The sequence below is a fragment of the Choloepus didactylus genome, chromosome 6 (genome assembly GCF_015220235.1).
Source record: "Choloepus didactylus isolate mChoDid1 chromosome 6, mChoDid1.pri, whole genome shotgun sequence".
NCBI lineage: Eukaryota > Metazoa > Chordata > Mammalia > Pilosa > Megalonychidae > Choloepus > Choloepus didactylus.
Window position 1 is genome coordinate 142,326,423 of NC_051312.1, and position 21,550 is coordinate 142,347,972.

The 21,550-nt window shown below is 37.1% G+C and overlaps 1 protein-coding gene and 1 pseudogene across 1 annotated transcript; one reads left to right on the forward strand and one right to left on the reverse strand.

The window, feature by feature from the left end:
- The first annotated feature begins 410 nt into the window (after positions 1–410).
- LOC119537382 lies at positions 411–15,467 on the forward strand (annotated as a pseudogene).
- A 4,570-nt stretch (positions 15,468–20,037) lies between these two features.
- Positions 20,038–20,907, reverse strand: LOC119536202 (olfactory receptor 8B3-like). Its single transcript, XM_037838907.1, has one exon. It carries the CDS (start codon positions 20,905–20,907, stop codon positions 20,038–20,040), a length of 870 nt encoding a protein of 289 aa, XP_037694835.1.
- Between the last annotated feature and the right edge of the window lie 643 nt (positions 20,908–21,550).

Genomic DNA, 21,550 nt, shown 5'->3' on the forward strand with positions numbered 1-21,550 from the left:
AATCATTACATTCATAGGGTTTCTCTCCTGTCACAGAGGAGCTTGCAAAGTCTGCAGTGAGGCACCATGGGGCACTCCTAGGGGTGTCCCAGGGAGTCCCAGCCATGCTGTCATCCCTGTCTGGAAGGACCCTGTGTACCCCAGAGACGCATTGCGTTGAGCCCTTGCCCACCTAGCAGGCTGGGAGAGCCCCCTTGCAACAACCTCAGGTTCTGGTTCCTAGGAACAAAGCAGCTCTTGTGCAGTAAATAGGGGGCCTTAGGAAGAGGACTCCCACCCACCATCAGAGCACCAAAGCTCAAGAGGAAGAGTCTGAGAAAGGGCAATATGTGATCCTTGTGCTCCATCTGGAATTCATCCCAAACTTTCTTCCTTCATTGTTCTCTACATGCTTCCTAGAGCAGTAGAAAATGCACAGAACTCAGGGATCAGTGTCATTCAGGGACATGACCATGGGCTTCACCCAGGAAGAATGGAAGCATCTGACCCTGCCTAGAGGACCTTGTACAGGGATGTGATACTGGAGAACTACAGCCACCTCATCTCAGTGGGGTACTGTGTAACCAAACCAGTGGTGATATTCAAGCTGGAGCACGGAGAGGAGCTGTGGTTAGAGGAAGTCTCAAAGATGAGCCACCTAGACTTCATAGTGAATGACCTGATGGAGAAGAGCCAGGAAAACCAAGACCAGCATTAGTGGAAAATCGATTTCCTCAACAGGAAGACACTGTCTAATAATACATGAGGAAAAACATTTTATATGGACACAAACCCTATTTCATCAAGAACAATACCTTGTAAATGTGACTCATATGGAATGAATTTGAATTATATTTCCAAATTAATTATTAGTAATAGAAACTCTTTTGTAAATAAACCAGAGGAGTTTAATGCACACGGGAAATTGCTCCTCTGTACAAAGCATAAGAATCCTCATTCCAGAGAGGAAACTTTTGCATATGATGGAATTGGAAAAGCCATCAGTCAAAATGAAGACCTATTTCAGTATCAGAATATTCAAACTTGGAAGCAGCCTTCCATGAGCAGGCAGTCTTCATTACCCATAAGAGAACATACTAATGTGAGAAGCCCTGTGAGCATAATGAACATATGAAAACCTTTTCTACTATTCAACCCTTCTTATCCATCACAGAACTCATATAAGGGAGACTCACTATGAATTTAATGACTGCCAAGGGAGGTCTGTTGGGGAGAAGTCAGTTCTAATTAAACACCATAGAGTTCTCATGGAGGGAAAACATAGTGAGTGTAATGTGAGTGAGAATAGTTTCAACAATGAATCTCTCTTCACTCTCAGAGAACTTATAAAGGAGAGACAATCAGGAGATATTCTGCCAAAAGCCAAGTTTCATTCAGCATCTATAAATATACAGGAAAGAAAGTTTGTAACATTAAATATGCTGGTGCATTTTGCAAGAAGCCAAACCTTCCTACATATCAGAAAACAGATATAGGAGAGAAACTTTATGAATGTAGTGAATGTGAGAAAGCCTTCAGCTACAAATCCTCTCTCATCTTACATCAGAGAATACACAGATGGGGAAAACCCTATGAATGTACCAATGTGGGAAAACTTGGATATAGGTCAGACTTCACAGTACGTCAGAGAACACACACAGGGGAGAAATCCTATGAATGTAAAAAATATGGAAAAAAATTCTGTGAGAAGTCAAATCTCCATGTACATCAGAGAACTCACATAGGGGAGAAACCCTATGAGCGTAAACAATGTGAGAAACCTTTCAGTGATAGATCAGCTCTCACAGTATATCAGAGAATACATACTGTGAGAAACACTTTGTATGGTATGTGGGAAAAATTTCTCCCAGAAGCCTATTTCTTTTAATAAAGCAAGTATAGCACTGATAATCTAATTTGGATAAATTACAGTACAAAGAATCAACACTATGGATCATTATCACTTATAAATATCGACACAAAACTATTAAACTTAGATTAGCAACAAACCTACACAATAGTAAGGAAATAATACAACACAAACAAGTGGGATGCATTCAAGGAATGCAAGGTTGATTCCATATTAGGAAAACTATTACTATCATATGCTATATCAATATGTCTATGTGAAGTGATGGTTATCTTCACAGAAGTTGAAACAACTTTTGAGAAAATTCAGAACCATCTTGATTTAAAAAAAAAAAACACTCAAGACAACATAAATTGATGGAATCAATGGAAACTTTCTTAATATGATAAATATAGTCATCCTAAAGCCAGTTATCTTACTTAAGATAAATAAATAGATAGATGATATACAGATGGATGGGAAGACAGATGGTTGGTAGATAGATTAATAGATAGATATACAAATAATAGATAAATGATAAATAAGGGAGAAGTTCAAATCTTCCTTACATTAGAATTACAATTAGAATATGCAGAAGGAAGGATTAAAAAAAAAACACCTCAGTAATAATTTTTTCAAGACAATCATCAGTGGATGATAAAATTAGGGAGGAAAAATTTTAAGAAACAGTATATTTGTCCACATTTAAAATGTATCCCCACAGATAATTTAAATTACAAGGGTAAAATTAATTGAAATCACAAAGGTACAGATTCTGGACCATCACACCTTAAACGAGTGATATAAGTTACATTATTGATAATGATACATATTATGAACTAAGAAAGAAAGGCACATGTGCTGGTTTGAATGTATTATGTTCCCCAGAAAAAGGTCATGTTCTTTGATGCAATCTTGTATGGCAGACAAATTAGTGGGGATTAAGTTGGAATGTTTGGATTAGGTTGTTTGCACAGAAATGTGCCCCACCCAAGTGTAGGTGATAACTCTGATGAGATATTTCCATGGAGGTGTGGCCCCACCCATTCAGGGTGGGCCTTGATCAGTGAAGCCATATAAATGAGCTGACAAACAGAAGCAACTCAGTGCAGCTGTGAGTGACATTTTGAAGAGGAGCTACAGCCAAGAGGGACACTAAAGAAAGCACAGGAGCTGCAGATGAGAGACATTTTGAAGATGGCTGTTGAAAGCAGACTCTTGCTCCAGAGAAGCTAAGAGAGGACAAAGGCCCCAAAAGCAACTAAGAGTGACATTTTTGAGGAACTACAGCCTAGAAAGGAACATCCTGGGAGAAAGCCATTTTGAAACCAGAACTTTGGAGCAGGTTTTCCAGACACCATTGGCCATCCTCCAGTGAAGGTACGTGATTGCTGATGTGTTACTTTGGACACTTTATGGCCTAAGACTATAACTGTGTAACCAAATAAACCCCCTTTTATAAAAGCCAGTCCATTTCTGGTGTTTTGCATTCTGGCAGCATTAGCAAACTAGAATAGCACATCATCGGTTCTTTTTATTCGTGCCAAAAGTATGTAAACTATAATTTTGAGGACACAAAAGGCAAATTCTAACTGAGGGATATTTTGCAAAATAATCAGTATCCTCAAAAGAGTGAATGTCATGCAAGATAGAGAAGACAAATAGCTGTCCCAAATTGGAGAAAACCTAAAAGAGACAACAAGTAAAATGCATTCTGTAACCCTGGATTTTCTCATGGATGAAACAGGGTGGGACATAATTGGAACAATTTTTTTTTTAATTTGAATAAGATCTGAATATTAAGCAACATAAATTTTCTGGTTTTGATAATGGTAGTATGGTTATAAAAGGAAGCTGGGGGAAAACATAGAGGAATTGTGCACACTATTTTTGCAATTTTTTTTGTAAGCAAAATTTAAAAAATAAACTTAAAAATTTGAAATTTTATTATTTTGGTTATATATTGAATAGCAAAAAAAACCCACAAACTCTACTTGTCTTGTAATTGTTATTATTATATTTTATTAATAAGTCCTTTTTATTGTTATTGAAACAAGGCAATTCAATTCAACAACTATTTCTTGTCTACCCAGAAAGACTGACATTCTAAATATATAAAGCAGGGGGAGCACTGAAGACATAAGGGAACAACAGCCTCCACTCTAAAATTTTTTATTACTTTAATGAGACAGAGTTTCAGTAAGTTCACAATTGGTTCCAGGAATACAGTTCATTATCATTAATATATACCTATTTATTTCATAATAAACCTCATTGATAAGTAAATCAATGAATACAAAGTTTATCTAATCTAATGGGCAGTATTTTCTATTAAGTGACAACAAAATTAACATTAAGACTATTGGTTCTTTTGCAAAATATTTGATGTAATTTTATACAGTAACAATTGCAATTTTTATAATGTAATCTATCTCTGCCCTTATTACAACCTGAGATACATGTCATTTCTCCTGAAATACCTGCAGTTACTCCTCTAAGCATCCTCTGTTTGTGCAGTTCAGCAACAAAATGTGGAATAGTAAGTCTCCTCTTCAGTACTGAAGGCACTGGGATGTGCAAGATAGAAGAAGAATGTGGTATGTGGTACCGTTTGGCCATTCTCAAATGGGAATAAGAACAGTCAGAATAACAAAGGAGAGATTGTGAGAAAAATGAAAAAAAAAAAAATAGGACAAGATCCAGAGATTTGGGTCTAGTTCAAGCTGCATGCACAGTCTTTAATGGAGGCATTTCTTCAAATCATGCTGCCAATATCAGTTATGATATCGAAAAGATGAGACTGTTTCTATACTATTTGGCACTCTTGGGTCTAGGTGAGCAGGCTACACTGTCTAATTTACCCCAGATGATATGGAGCTCACCATGTCTGCCCAGATTAGGAATAGAGCACTGTGGCTCTGCTTTACCTACAGAGGATCCCAAATAGTACAGACTCCTATTTATTTATAAACAGATACTTTTATGCAATAGGTATATAATTTCATCAAAAAAAGATGCAAGTAAAAGAAAAAAAAAAGAGAGAACAAAAAGAAAACCTCAGCTTTTTGATATAAATAGAACTTCAGTAAAAATTAAGGAGGTTGACATTGGGTCAAGGAGTATTTGTGGTTATTTAAAACCCAAAGAGAATGAATTAGCAATGCAAAACACCTAGAACATAAACATGGAAACAACCAAGAATAAAATTAACAATGCTTAACTATTGAGTGGGCTTTAGCTAAATGGTAAAATAGTAATTACAACAGTTACTTTAGAAAATGTTTTAACTGTCACTAGATAGACAATGTCTTGATTTGCCACAGCTGCTATGACAAGTACCACACAATAGTTTGGCTTTTCCAACAAGAATTTATCATCCCATGGTTTTGGATGTTAGAAGTCCAAAATCAAGTTCTCAATAGGACGTGCTTTCTCCTGCAGGAGGTAGCATTATCATGGGATCTTGATGGCTGTCTTTGATTTCCTAAACTTGTATCTCTGTCTCTGTCACATAGTGCTCTACCTTATTTTCTGATTTCCTCTGGTTTCTGTCTTCTGCCGACTACTCTCTGCTACTAATTATGGCACCAAAATTTCCTCTTATAAGGATACCAGTCATGTGGATTGAGGCACACCCTGATTCAATTGGACCTCATCCAAACAGGATCTTTGAAAACTCAAGTCAAAAATGAATCCACACATCAATAAATAATAACATCTTCAATGGTCCTATTTACAAATGGGTTCACACCCACAGGAACATGGATTAAAACTAGAATATGGCTTTAAGAAGAACAGGACTCAATCCCTAACAGACCAGATTAAGGATTTTTAGAGTATTCATCTCTTTCCTATATTCTTAAAAGAAAAATAACCCAAACTTAAATTCTAAAAATTCTATTTTAAAAATAAAATAAATTATAATTATTTTTGTTCCCCCAGCTGCATTTGTATTGCTGTAACTTAAAATCCCTCTAGGGTGACATATGGAAACAAACAAAAAGATGATGTAGGTGACATCATCAACATGGGGATGTAAGACATCCCCTGAAATAACTTCCCAAGACATTCAGTGAATAAAAGGACAAATCCCACCTGCTTAGAACTCTCGAGGATAGTAGAGAATGGAGAAGGACTCCATAAATGCTCACTTGAAGAAAGAGAAAAATATCAGGTAGGAAACTTCTGACCTGACCCACCAATCTGTTTTTCTCCCCCTCACTTGATCCTGTGCAGATTGGGAATTTGCTCAGAGGCAGTCGCCCTGATCCCTCCCCCTACCAGGGACACAGACTATAATACACTTACAGCAGTTACTTAGAACCCCATACATATCCAGGCACAGGGACCCAGGGATGAACAAATACCAAAGGGACTCTGGGCAGGGGGAACAAGAGTCCACAGCAAAACAGTGGCTTCCAAGTGGTGCACTCACTCAATCTAGTTACTGCCAGCTGGACCACCTACATGCAAAACAGAATTTTTTGGAGTCACCCACCTTTTTGGATTTAACCACTCTGACCCCCAAGAAAACAGAGAGAGAAAAGCCTCAGAGAGAAAAACTAAAACAAAAAGTGGGGTTAAACTAACACTCTAAAGACAGGAGTGTCCCAGAACTGAAAAGTGTAAGGAAAATGAGGCACTTAATGAGGGAATTTTAACAAAACACAGGAGTGGGGATAAAACTCTGCACAAAAACAAACAGAAGAAATCAAGATTCCCAGAGAAGGAAAAAAGGAAGGGAAGCTTTCTCCTGTAGGTGAAACAATTACACAAAAAGTCCAATCTGAAAAACTGTACCCTGCATACCCAGGATAAGAATCAGATGAAGGAGAGCTGAGGAAATCTCATCAGTTAAACTCAGGCTATTCTAAAGGTCTAGAATAAGTAGCAACAAGCATCAAAGATGAGCCTTGCACAAAGCCAACCAACAATAAACCCAAGGCAAGAGAGAGACTTTGTCACAAAAATGAAAAGATAACCTACTTAATGGGAGAAAACATTTGGAAACCATATATACCTAAATGTTAATATCCAGAATATATAAAGAAATCCTACAAGTCAACAACAAAAAGTCACACAACCCAATTAAAAAATGGGCAAAACACTTAAACAAACATTTCTCCAAAGAGGATTTACAAATGGCTACAAGGCACATGGTAAGATATTTAACGTAACTAACCATCAGAGAAACACAAATCAAAACCAGAATGAGATACCATTTCACATCTATTAGAAAGGCTGCTTTAAAATATAAAAACAAAATAACAGTGGTTGGAGATGATGCCGAGAAATAGGAGCACTCATTCATTGCTAGTGGCAACGTAAAATAGTGCAGCCACTGTGGAAACAGTTGGTAGTTCCTTGGAAAGCTAAGTAAAGAACTATCACACAATCTGGCAATCCTACTACTAGGTATATATCCAAAAGAATTGAAAGCAGGAGCTTGAACAGATATTTGCACAGCAGTGTTCACAGCAGCATTATTCACAATTGCCAAAAGACGGAAGCAAGCCAAGTGTCCATAAATTGAAGAATGGATAAATACAATGTGGTATATACATGTACAATGGAATATTTTTAAGCTATAAAAATGAATAAAGCCCTGAAACATGTGCCAACATGGATGAACCTTGAAGACATGGCACACAAAATAAGCCAGACCAAAAAGGACAATATTCTATGATCTCACTGATTTGAAACAATTAGAATGAGCCAACTCAGAGTCAGAATCTAGAATATATGGTACCAGGGGACAGGGAGTGAAGGGGGATAGGGAATGAGTATGTAAGGCTTAAAATATACAGGTTTCCTATTTGGAATGATGGAAATGTTTTGGTAATGGATGGCAGTGATGGTAGCACAAAGTTGTGACCACAATTAACAGCACTGAAATATATATCTGAATATGATTAGAAGGTGAAATGGTACATTGTATTTACGGTAACAGAATAATTTTTTTTTAAATCCTTGCAACTACACTATACAGTGAACCCAAAGTTAAACAATGAACTTTAGTTAATATTAAAAATTTAAAAATGTGATATCATCAATTGTAACAAATATTTCACCCCATTGCAAGGTGTTGGTGGTGGTGGGACATGATATATGGAATCCTGTATTTTATGAATGACTGTTCGGTAAAACTACAACTTCTCTATTAAACAAAAACAAAACACATATTGATGCATCATTTCACACCCACTAGAATGGGTACTACTAAAAAGCCCCAGAAAACTGAAAGTGTTAGAGAGGATATGGAAAATAGGAACACTCATTCATTGGTAGTGGGCATGTAAAATGGTGCAGCCACTGTGGAATACGGTTTAGCAGTTCCTCAGGAAGCTAAGCATACAATTATCATGTAATCTGGCAATCCTGCTGCTAGTTATATACCCAGAAGAATTAAAATCAGGTTCTCAGACGTTTGCAAACCAAAGGTCCTAACATATTATGCACAGTTGCCAAAAGATGTAAGCAACCCAGTGTCTTTCAGCTGATGGATGGATAAATAAATGTGGTGTATACATACAATGGAATATTCAGCCAGAAAATGAATGAAATCCTCATGCATGCAACAACATGGAGGAACCTTGAAGACATTATGCTAAGTGAAATATGGCAGACACAAAAGAAAAAATGTTGCATGATCTCACTGATATAACCATTTATTGTAAGCACATTCATAGAGTCAGAATCTAGCATATAGGTTAACAGTGGACAGACTGGTTAGAGCATGGGGATTTGATACTTGATTTGTCCAAAATTTCTATTTAGGGTGATTTTAAATGTTTAGAAATGGATGGTGGTGGCGGTAGCACATTATTATGAGTGTAATTCACAACCTGAATTATATATGTGATTGTGGTTAAATGGAGAAACTTTAGATAGCATATATTACTAGACTGTAAATTAAACACAGGGCTGTATAACACTGAACTCTACTGTAGACAATAGGCTATCCTTTATAGTACAATTATAAGAATATTCTTTTGTGAATTATAACAAATGTACAACACTAATATAAGGCATCCCTAATAGGGCGGTATATGGGAAAAATATACCTAATGTAAACTATGGGTGATAGTACTATTTTAATAATCTTTAATCAATTGTAACAAAGGTAACTACTGTTAAAACACAGTAAATTATAAAAATGGTACCATCATCAATTGTAAGAAATGTTTTCCACACTAGTGAAAGGTGTTGGCGGTAGGGGGTTTATAGGAATCTTGTATTTTACGCATGATCGTTCTGTAAACTGACAACTTTTCTAATAAAAATACTAAAAAAGAGTAATTTAGTCGTTCCTGGCCCCAGCAGCCCTATGAGTTAACGTTAAATTTACATCAAATATCCAGAAACATAATTATAGCCTATGATCTCCATAATATGTCTCAAAGATAACATAACAGAGAGGGCAGAAGTGGGTATGGGGCTTCATTTTTCCATCATTTTACATTCTTAATTATAACTTAAGTTTTATTTTGCCACTCACTATTTTATATCCTGAAGTTGCTTACTTCTTTCTATTTGATTCCTCAACATTTGACCAGAGCTTTTCCTCTTTCATTTTTCCAAACAATACTAATTATATATACACAATGTAAACTAAAAGTTTCATCAAAACTGCAAAGACCATGGAGGATAATAATAGCACACTAGCATACAGGATACAAATTCAGGCTGATATGAAGGCACAACATGCTCACTGACTATCCCCACACAGGGACCTCTTATTATTGACCGTGTGTCTCTTCGGTCCCGGCCCAATAACATATTGCTAGTCTCTTATGTCTCCCAATCACACATTCTCTGAAATACAAGCACCAGCAAACAATCCGAATTTATTTTATTTTATTTTGTAAAATAATTAAGCTTTGTATATGAGCCAGTCCTCTCCAAATAATACTTACCTTATAAACCTCATCATTCCCATAAAAGGAACCCTCAAGATTTTGTAAACAAAAATAGCAAAAACCAGTGAGAAAATACATAATTGTTCCAGAACAAAGCAGAGTCAATTTCAAAACAGGAATGCTTTCTCATATATACTGCATACTGAAATAAAAATAATAAAATAAATTAGAAGCAAAGTACACTAGAAAAACCAATAGACTTAATTTCAGGACATTTATGACTACTCTAGGCTTTTTCATTGCAAAACTATGTGACATTAAATAAATCATTAACCTCTCTGGGTTTCACTTTCCTTATCCAAGTAATAAACATAAATCAGCAGTATGTTATATATTTGTTTGCATGTAAACAAAAAACCTCATTGAAAAGAAGCATAATTCATAGTATTACATCTGCAAAGGGAATTATCCTTGATAAGTCTTTATGGAACCATTTATCTGTATGAAACACTGGCATTTGAAGGAGACATATTCTACTTAGTGGAGGATGGAAACCAGAAGTGGAGACATATTGTTTGATTCACACTTCCAAAGGCACATTACAGCTGTCAGACCATGGTACACCCCTGCCAATTACAAAATACTACCCTAGTATTATTTTACTCAATCATTGAAGAACCATTCATCTTATTCCAGGAGAAAAAAAGTTCAAACTCACAATGGAAAAAAACTGATAGAATAAATTCCTGCCTAAATGTATTCTCAAAAGGGAAGGCGGGGAAGGAGAGAAGAAAAGAATGTGTAAATGGTGAGGAAAACAAGAAGACCTTCTATCAGAAAAGTAGAAATAAATTACTGAGAGAAGATTCAAATTTCCTTTACCATGATATAGAATAAAAAAGCTTTCACCAAATATACTGTAATTAAATATACCAAACACCCTCAAACTACCTATACATGAGATCCTATTTATGATCAAAACATTTTACTACTCATTGTTTTTCTCATGGAAAGTTTAACATCTTTATTCCTCAAGCTGTAGACTAAAGGGTTCATCATGGGAACCACAATGGTATAAACAACAGAAGAGATTTTTCCCCCATTCACAGAGCCAGTAAAAGATGGTTGGAGACACATAAATGACAACAATCCAAAGAACAGAGAAACAGTTATTATTGGGAACTTCAGGTTCTGAAGGCTTTGAACATGCCCTCAGTAGAAATGATGTGGAAGATGCTGCACAAAATGAAACCATAAGAGGGAAAGATGGTGGGACTGGGCATGATGAAGTTGATGCCCAACACAATGAACATCACCAGTTAATTGACACAGGTGTTCACGAAGGAGAGCTGGAGCACAGGGGGATGTCACAGAAATGCTGGTTTACAATGTTGGCTTCACAGAAGGTCAGTTCCAGCATGCATCTGGTGAGGGCCACAGCACACAAGGTTGGAACATACTGTAGGAGACATAAAGAATTCCTACACACAACAACAAAAAGACAAACAGAATAAGATATGGGCAAATGACTTAAATAGATATTTCTCAGAAGAAAATAAACAAAAGCCCATAAGCATGTAAAAAGAGGCTCAACATCATTAGCCATTAGGGTAATACAATTCAAAACCACTCCACACCCACTAAAATGACTACTATTAAAAAAGAGATAAGAACAACTGTTGAGGAATAGGTGGGAGAAAAGTCATTGTTGACTGGAATGTAAAGTGGTACAGACACTGTATAAAAGAGTTTGGTGGCTCCTCAGAAAGTTAAGTATTGCAATACCACTTCAATGCATATTCCCCAAATAATTGAAACATAGGCACACCAGTGCTCATTAACAGCATCATTCAGAATAGCTAAAAGGCGAAAAAAAATCAAGCGTCCATCAAAAGATAATGAATAAACAAAATGTAGTATAAACATAAAATAGAATATTATTAGGGTATTAAAAAGGAATGAAGTTCTGATACATGTGACAGCATGGGTTAACCTTGAAGACATCATGTTGAGTTAATTCAGACAGACACTTTTGGCTGGTCTCACTTATATGAAATAATTTGAATAAGCAAATTCTTAGAGTCAGAAACTAGAATACAGGTTACCAGAGGCCTGGATAGGTTAGGAAATGGTGAGTTAATGCTTAATTAGTACACAGTTTCTGTGTGGGTTGATGGAAAAGTGTTGGTAATGGATGGTTGGATGTAAGAACAACATTGTGTATATAATTAACACCATTTAATTATATATTTGAAAGTCATTAAAATGACAAATTTTAGCTTGTTTATAAGTTATAAGAAAATCATATAAATCCATAAACTGTACAATACAGTGAACCCTAAACTATTATCTATAGTTAATAATATAATTATAATAATATTGTTTCATACCACACTAATACAAAGTGTTAATAATAGGGAAACCTGCATGTGGGGGGTGAATAGGGAACTCTACTTACTGTACGATTTCTCTGTGAGCCTCCCCACTTTTATAACAATATATATGAACCTTGAATTTTAATGTAAAGTGTAAATCTGTGAGACATTTAGCAGAGAACAAGAAGGAAAATCTTTGTGATGTAGGATTTAGCAAAGATTCTGAATATGAGATAACAAAAGCACAATCTGTAAAACAAACCAAAAAAATGTTAAATTGGACGATGTTCCGGTTGGCTAATGCTGCTGTTTTGCAAAACACCAGAAATGGATTGGCTTTTATAAAGGGGGTTTGCTTGGTTATAAAGTTACAGTCTTAAGGCCATAAAGTGTCCAAGGTAAGGCATCAACAATAGGGTACCTTCATTGGAGAAAGGTCATTGGCATCTGAAAAACCTCTGTTAGCTGGGAAGGTACTTGGCTGCCATCTGCTGATCCTGTGTTGTGTTGCAGCTCTACTCTCAGCTCCTGTGCATTCTTCAAAATGTTGTTCTTGGAGCGTTTGTCCTCTTTAGCTTCTCCAGTCAAAAGCCTGCTTTCAAATGCTGTCTCCAAAATGTCTGCCTCAGGTGCAGCTCTAGGCCCATCTGGCTCTCTTTAAAGTACTCCAGTGACCCAATAAAGACCCACCCAGAATGGGTACGGCTACACCTCCATGGAAATAATCCAATGCAAGGTCTTGCCCACAGCTGATTAAGTCATATCTCCATGGAAACACTGAACCAATAGATTCCAACCTAATCAACACTAATACATCTGCCCCCACAAGAATGCATCAAAGAACATGGTGCTTTGGGGGACATAATACATCCAAACAGCACAGATGTCATCAAAATTAAAGCCCATTTCTCTGAGAAAGATAATAATAAAAGAAAGACTACAAGCTGCAGACTGGGAGAAAGTATTTGATGTCATATACCTAATGAGGAACACACAGACAGAATATATTAAAAAAAAAGAACACTTAAAACTTAGTAAGACAACAAACAACCCTGTAAATAAAAGAGCAATATATGTGAACCCACCATGTGACAAAAAAAAAATATATAGGATCACAAATAAACACATGAAAAGATGCTCAACATAATTTCTCCTTGGATAAATATAATTTAAAACCATAATGAGATGACATCACAAAACTATTAGAATGACTAAAATTTTTAAAAGAAAATTAAACTGACTATACCTAATGCTGGTAAGGCTATGGACTAAATTGAATTCTCATGCATTTGCAGTGGGAATGCAAAATGATACAGCCAGTTTGGAAAACAATTTGGATTTTCTTATAAATTTCTTCCACTCCAAGGTATTTACAAGAGTAAAAGCCTATTTTCACATAAAAATTGTAAAATTATGTCTATAGTTGATTTATCATTCTTCAGCCAAAATGTATAAATAAATTCCAATACATCGACACCATGAATCCTACACAGAAATGTAGGGGCTGAATCACAGATACATGATACATGTAACAACATGCATGAATCTCAAATTCATTATGCTAAGAGAAAGAAGTCAAAATAAAAGAAAAACTCTACATACTTTATGATTCAATTTATATGACATTCTGAAAAAGGAAAACATAGCAACAGAAATAACATTAGTAGCTTCCAATGTCTGGGGGTGGGAGAGGGGTTTAACTATAAAACGGCAAAGATGAAATGTCTTGATTTTGGAGATGGTTTCTTTAATGCATGTGTTTGACAAAGTCACAGAACTCCAAAGTAAAAGCTGAGTTTTACAGTATTTAAATTATGCTATAATAAAAGAAAATATAAACACATTTACAATGAATTTGCACTTCATGTCTATGAGAATTAGCTAAAATTAGAAAACCTGATAACACAAACTTCATTAATGGGGTGAATGTGGAATAGTAAATCACCTGGGAAACGATTTGGAAGTGTATTATAAAGTTAAACACTTACTATATGATTTAACAATTCAACACTTTGGTATTTCCCAAGAAAAATGAAAACACAGAATTCAAATATGACTTGCACATTAATTGTCCAAAATCTGAGCTCTACCCCAATGTTGATCATCTAGAGAATGGATAAGCAAATTATGGTGTAGTCATCAAAATGATATTACTCAGCAGTGATAAAAATGAACCACTGAGACGGACAACAAAACGGAATCTAAAACCATCATGATGAGTGAAAGAAGTCAAACACAAAAGAGCACATATTCTATGATTCTACTTTTATGAAGACACAGAACAGGTAAAAATAATCTATCAGGATAGCACTTAGAGCAATGTTGTCTGAAAGTGGGTTGTGAGAAGTGACTACAAACAGTGAAGAGGAAATTTTCTGGTATGATAGAAAAAGTCTCCATCATGTTCTTGGTGGAAACTGGCTAGGTATATACTTAATAAGAGCCATCAAGCTGTACACATGAGATATGTAAATTTTACTATACTTGCACGTCAAAAATAAAAATTTAAAGTAGAAATTTTATAGCTCAAAATTTTGAACTATCTATGGTTCAAAATATCTATTCAGAATTATTCTGGAAAACTATTGTTTCTTTATGATAACCCATCTCTAAACTCTAAAATTCGTATCACAGAGGAAATCCACACCCTTCCATGCCACCCTTAAATGTATAATACTGGGCTAGTTGGAGCAGTAGTTTTTATGTAGCATAGGACTCTGATGTATCCATAAAAGAAATTCTGATTTTTTATTCCATTCACTTCGACGACTTAGAGTAAGCCAGTGAATCTGAGGAAAACAGAGTGGGAATGCAGAAGAGAAACAGATGAACCTAGGCAATATTTCTTTTAATACAAACTTGATACCCTTAAGAGCTACCAATTATTACCTTGAGCTTGTGTTTCTTTCATCAACAATAATGGCCAAGCATCAATCTGTATGCTTTATTTAACAGCTGGGTATATTTAAGGACACATCATGATTATAAAATTAACAGAAGCTAAAAGACCCAACAGAGTTTCTTTCAGGGCTGACAAAATGTGTCACTAAATACTGTGCTGTAACGTTAGCCAAGAAATTTTATTAGTTAGGTATACTTAACTACATACAGGTACGAGAGAGGGAAGAGACTCGAAATTTTGAGAGAATTGTTCAGACACAGACCCTTTCCAACAGTCCACTGCACGACACCCTGACTGCAAAGTGCCCACGACACTAATATGTTCCTGCTATTATTTCTGTAGGTTTGCTGTTCAGTGAACTTGTTAAAGTTTCAAACGATTTCGAAGAATTATCTTTGATGTAGATCGAGACAAGGGAGGGAACGTGGTCCCTGGGGATTCTGCCACCCAAAGACCGGAACATGACAACTGTCCACAGGGATGGGATCCGCGTAACCAAGTGAGAAATGGTCCCCAGGCCTAGGAGACGAAAAGGGGGAAATGACTGGGGACTGATGCTCCTCAACTTGTGGTAGGGGAAAGCCCTGTGAGCCCCCTGGTGGGTTTGGCGGATCCTGTTTTACTTTCTCGTATATTTTGCCTTCTACGTGAGTTATGTATGTGCCTGTGCTGTAAAAGTTGCCACCAGGCAACTCCTGCCAAAATTATTAAGAACTCTCGGGTACCACAGTAAAGATGGCCAGACTGACGGGAAGAGGAAGTTACGGACGTCTGGTAGCGGATCCAAGAAGCCAAGTTAAAACTGAGCATCAAAAGTTTGTCTACTGCTGTCTGCCAACAAGGTGGACTATTGGTCCCCCAATAGATCCCTGAACTAACGCCACAGCAAAGTCCACAGAATCACCAAAGGGCGCTTTGTCGCTGACGCCCATCACTTTGCGCAGCCCTATAAAACTGCGGGGCTCCTGAAGGGTGCCGTACACCCCACGGTGCTTACTGGGTGCCTCTTGCCGGGCGCGAACAACACGCCCAAGTCCCACGGGCTCACCTTCAGGTGGCGGCGCTGAGTCCTGGGGGCGGTGGAAGGATGACCTGAGGGCCCCGGGTCGCCACCGGCTACACCACAGGCGCCGCGGGTCACACCCGGTGTGAGGGAGAGAAGCAGCCGCCACCGCCACGGCCAGCTCAGAGGAGGAGGAGCATGTCCAGGATACCACGGAAATACAAGATAAAGTCCGCCCCGACGCAGACAATCACTCCAGGCCTCCACAGAGACCTGCTGCAAGGACCAAATAAAAAGGGCACCGCCCGCTGTACCACGTGACCCTAGGCGGAGCCTCTGCTACCCACGGGCCAAAAGATGCAACAGCTGGCAGCTATCTCCAGAGAGGGTAAGATTGTTTCATTTCTTAAAGACCCGCCAAGATTATCCAAAAACACAGCCAGGTAGGGCCCTAGGGGCATGGATAAGCAGATGTAAACCGCTCCTGCACCTTGTTACAATGGCTGTTTATGGCCTGGGGCATGGCATGTCTCCACAGGAGCTTACTTACCTCAGAGCCTCCGGTGGCTAGTGCACCACTGAGGAAGGGCGGGAGCGGCTTTGGACCTGAGGCGTGTCTCAAAGGGGCTACACAGACGCCACCCTTACAGGGCCTGACACCCCTATATGATTCCTAAACAAGCCTCTCTGAACTCAATGCTTTACCCTCATTTTTGAGGGGAGCCCTCACCAGTCAAGCCAAACCTTTTGGCACGGTTGCCAACAGCCCCTAAATAAATCATGCCTTGCAGGCACTCACCACCCTAAAAAATACAAAAACACAAACATCCACTTAGTATTCAAGTCAACAGCCTGCCTTCCCCACTAGAAAAATGTGGCGATGTATTTCACAAGGAACTCCATTCCCTGGGGTCCCCAGCTGAGCCGCCCACAGCAGGTGTAAAAACTTACACATTAGTAAGGCAACCTTGGTGTTATGTGAAATCAAAGGCCCTGTAATAGTTCAGTTCCTTGCTTTTGGAATTAATTTGTTTAATAAACTGGCACCATTCCATAATCACCAATGTAATATGTTTCTGAGATTTCTAACTTCATGTTTTCCCTGAAAGGTGGACCTGGAGATATTGCCCTTTAAAGTTAATGTTACTTAATCTCCTTAAAACTAATTATAATTAATGTAGTTAAGGTTATACATAAAAAAAATTTTATATGCCTTGTCATGTTAATACAGGGTTGAATGTAAGTAAAACAAAGTTTTTCCAATTTAAAATTTTTATTGTGTATTCAATATATAACAAAAGGATAATAAATATTAAATGACAATATCCATGTCTTTAAGCAATACACCACTTTACAGATAGAATATTGCCAAACATTCAATAGTAAGCTTGCATATTCTAAATTATTTTACATCTACTTTTCTTATTATTTTAACTTCAGAAATGCTACTTTTGAATTCAATTTTATTTATTAATATTATAAAATGTGATTTTAATTTAAATCTTAACATGACTCGATTTGCAAGTTCAATAAAGAATATAAGTTCAACCTCTAAAATAAGCCTGTTGACTTCACAGACCTGAGCCAGGCTATTTATTGTGTCACATCCCACGAGGGAGTGAGTGCTAATGAATATGATACAGCTGTCAGATCACAGGATTTGTGGTATATCTGCCATTCAAAGGACGTTTGTGGTTAATTACCAAGAATTAAGATTTTGATGACATAGGATTAGTTTATTCCTTTATGAAAATATGTGAAATTTTAAAATATCTGCTTTTGATCAAAATTCAAATCAAACGATTTCAAACAATTTTAATCTGTTACCCAGGCATTTTAATGGCTATTGCCAAAAAAAGAACAGAAGGGATACTTTGCATTCAGATTACACTTGGAGAGAAAGAGTTTTTTAAAAACTGTAAAAGTGGATAAATATTATAGTACCTGTAAATATCTGATGCTTTGCTCTCATAGTAATAACCATAATCAGCAGATTTGTTATGTTTTTAATTGGCATTATTATATTGTAAGGCAATTTTCATGACTCAGTGCTTTCAAACTTTCCAAAATTTCCAAATTATATGCATCATTAAGTATGTTTCCTGCCAGGTATTTCCAGTGAGGAGCATCTTTCCCTAATCACAGTGAAAGTAGTAATCAACAGTTTATTTTCTGTATATCACACAAATCAAGAAGATGGAGAAATCAAATGTACAGTTTGAAAGCATATATTCCAATAGGATTATGTTCATAATATTTTTGTTTATTTTTAAAGGAGTGAACAGATATCCTTCCTTTGCAAAGACAAACCCTTGTTTCATGGCTGGGAAAACAAAGAACCTTGAAATTTCCTGTGGCACTTTAGTCGGTAACCAAGAATAACGTTGTGCAATATATCATTACAATCCTTATGAATTCCAGAATAATTACGGAGAAAAAGGAAAATATTTCTGCAAGATAACACCTCTTCCACAGATACATGGAGAGGTTGATGAAATTTCAATTCTATATATGGCAGTGCATCGGTTGAGCAATGCAATAAAATACAGACAGGCAGGATGGCAACTCCACTGGTTCTTCTTTTAACTGACTGAGTCCAAATTTCCTCTGCTTGTAAGGACAAGTAGTCATCTTTTGCCTGTATTTGTGAAAAAATAAATCCAATATCCTATTCCAGAAAAGCTACTGTTTTGTTAAAAACTGTTTTTTTCGCATTATATTACTATACCAGCTACATTTGTGTTTTTACCTCTTAAAATCCATATGTGGATAAGAGATGAAAGCTGACAAAACCAGGTGTTATATACTTGTTCTTGGGTCCTCCAGCCCTATGGGTTAAACATTTAATTGACATCAAATAACCGAAAGCATCATGCTACTCAGAGATACCCTGTGATCTCCATAATGTTTCTAGGTGCTCCTATAAAGAAGAGGACAGGAGTGTGTAGGGAGTTTCAATTTCCCATCAGTTTATGTTCTAAATTCTTGGCTGAATTTTGTTTACTACTTGAAACTTTATCTCCTGTAGTTCCTATCCCTTTTTACCTAATTCCCAAAAATGTGACCAGAGCTTTTCTTCCTTCATTCTATAAAACACTACTAACGATATATACTCATTGTGAATTATAAGTTTTATCAAACTTTTATGAACAGTAGAGGACATCGACAGCATGCTATAGCATAGGATGCAAATTCATGTTAAAATGCAGTTTCTAACCCTTCATCAACTTTTCCCACACACGGACTTCTCATTATTGATCAAGTATCTCTTTGGGTTCTGGCCTAATTTGGTTTTGCTCTTCATCATTTTCTCTCATACTCATATTCTCTGAAATACTAGCACCAAGGTACATTCTAAATTATTTTTATATTATTTTAAAGAAAAAATCAGTTTTTATGGGTTTCACTTTCCTATCCAAGCAATAAGCATATATTAACAATCTATTGTGGACTTATATAAGTGTAAATAAATATTAATTTTGCAAAAGAAGTTATTGAATGGTATTCCATTGGCAAAGGCAGTTACCACTGATAGTCTCTTTGGAATCATCCTTCTCTGTGTAACACTGGTATTTGAAGGAGACATACTCCTGCTTAGTGACAATGAAATGACAGGAGTGCAGGCATATTTTTTGATTCATGCTCCCAAGGGCACATTCCAACTTTCAGACAAGGGTTGCCCACCCCCCTCCAATGACAGAAGTTCATCCAAGTGTTACTTTACTCGACTGTTGTTGAACCATTCATCATATTCCAGAAGAAAAAAAAAGAGTTCCAACTGATAATGAAAAAACATACAGGAAATGAGGCAGAAGGTGAAGATATTGGGCAAATGGTGAGGAAAAGAGGATATATTTTAACAATATTGGAAATAATTTATTGTGAGAAGGCTCAAATATTTTTTCTTCATAATAATATAGAAATAGGGTAAGAAAGCTGCCACCAAGTATATTGTAAATTAACATCCTGAAGCTCCTTGTCTTGAAGCAATCTGCAGAGGAGATCCTATCTATGATAAAAATTTCTCCTATGCAGGGTTTTTCTCAGGGCAAGTTTAACATCTTTATTCCTCAAGCTAATGGGTTCATCATGGGAACCACAATGGTGTAAAAGACAGAAGAGATTTTTCCCTCATTCATAGACCCTGCAGAAGATGGCTGGAGATACATAAATGCACATGATCCAAAGAACAGAGAAATAGCAATTATGTGGGAACTGCAGGTGCTGAAGGCTTTGGACCTGCCTTCAGTGGAACTGATGTGGAGGATGCTAGAGAGAATGAAACCATAAGAGATAAAGATGGTGAGACTGGGCACGATGATGTTGATGCCACATACAATAAACACAACCAGCTCATTGACATAGGTGCTTGTGCAGGAGAGCTGGAGCATAGGGAGGACGTCACAGAAATAATGGTTGATAGTGTTGTCATCACAGAAGGTCAGTCTCAACATGCATCCAGGGTGGGCCATAGCACCAGAAAATGCCATCAAATATTTACCAAAAATAAGGGTAACACATACTTGAGGAGACATGGCAATGTTATACAAGAGTGGTGTACAAATGGCCACATAGTGATCATAGGCCATTGATGTCAGCACATAGCACTCGGAAATGATAAAAAAACAGAAAAAGTAGAGCTGGGTCATGCACCTCTGGTAGAAGATGATATTCTTCTTTGATATGAAGTTGATTAGCATTTTGGGTGTAAAAACAGAAGAATAAAAGAGGTCAATGAAAGACAAGTTAAAGAGGAAAAAGTACAAGGGGGTGTGAAGGTGGGAATTCAGCCCAATTAAAGTTATCAAGCCCAAGTTTCCCATCACAGTAAGCAAATACATTACTAGAAAAGGGAACAACAGGGGGCATTGGAGTTCTGGGTATTCTGTTAATCCCACAAGAATGAATTCAGTCACAAAAGACCCATTTCCAGTAGACATTTTGTTCTGGAGTATCTGTGGGATTAAAAACAGGTTACATAAGAAGGCAACCCAAATATTCCCACAATATCCCATCCCACAAGCATGGTGAGTAAGGTGGGACTGTATTAGGCTAGCTCAACCTGGACAATATAATCTGCCTTTACTACTACCATGATACACAGTGAAAATGACTTCTTTTGATTATATTCTTAAGCCAATTATAGCCAAGAGCACCACCAAATTAGCTTACTGGTAAAGTCCAGTTCTGCCAGACAGAAACATGACTGATGGAAAAAACAAAGAAGAAGGGAAGAGAAGGACCAGACCGAATCTTTCAATCTCATCTCAGCATGTCTTCACCCTTAACCATACAACTGGAGGCAGAGGCCCTAGTCCCCTGGATCTGGCCTCTCATCCAGGTTAGACCCTGCCAGGGTGTGAATTATGAACAATGTCTCAGGATGGAAAGTAAGGGACCAAAGTCTAAGAGGGGTTCAGTAGCCCCAAGTTACAGAATAAAAGCCATGAATCTACAAGTGTGAGAGTTGCCTCCATGGAGAGGGAGATAAGGAACCCTAAGGCCTCTTATGACTCTTAGCATATTCTGCTGGACCTCAAGCAGATTTTTCCACAATTTTCACTTGAGTGGCAAGATTGTAAA

Bases quoted from the DNA above. Each gene is read 5' to 3' on its own strand.
- LOC119536202 (XM_037838907.1), bottom strand. From the start codon at position 20,907: ATGTCTACTGGAAATGGGTCTTTTGTGACTGAATTCATTCTTGTGGGA.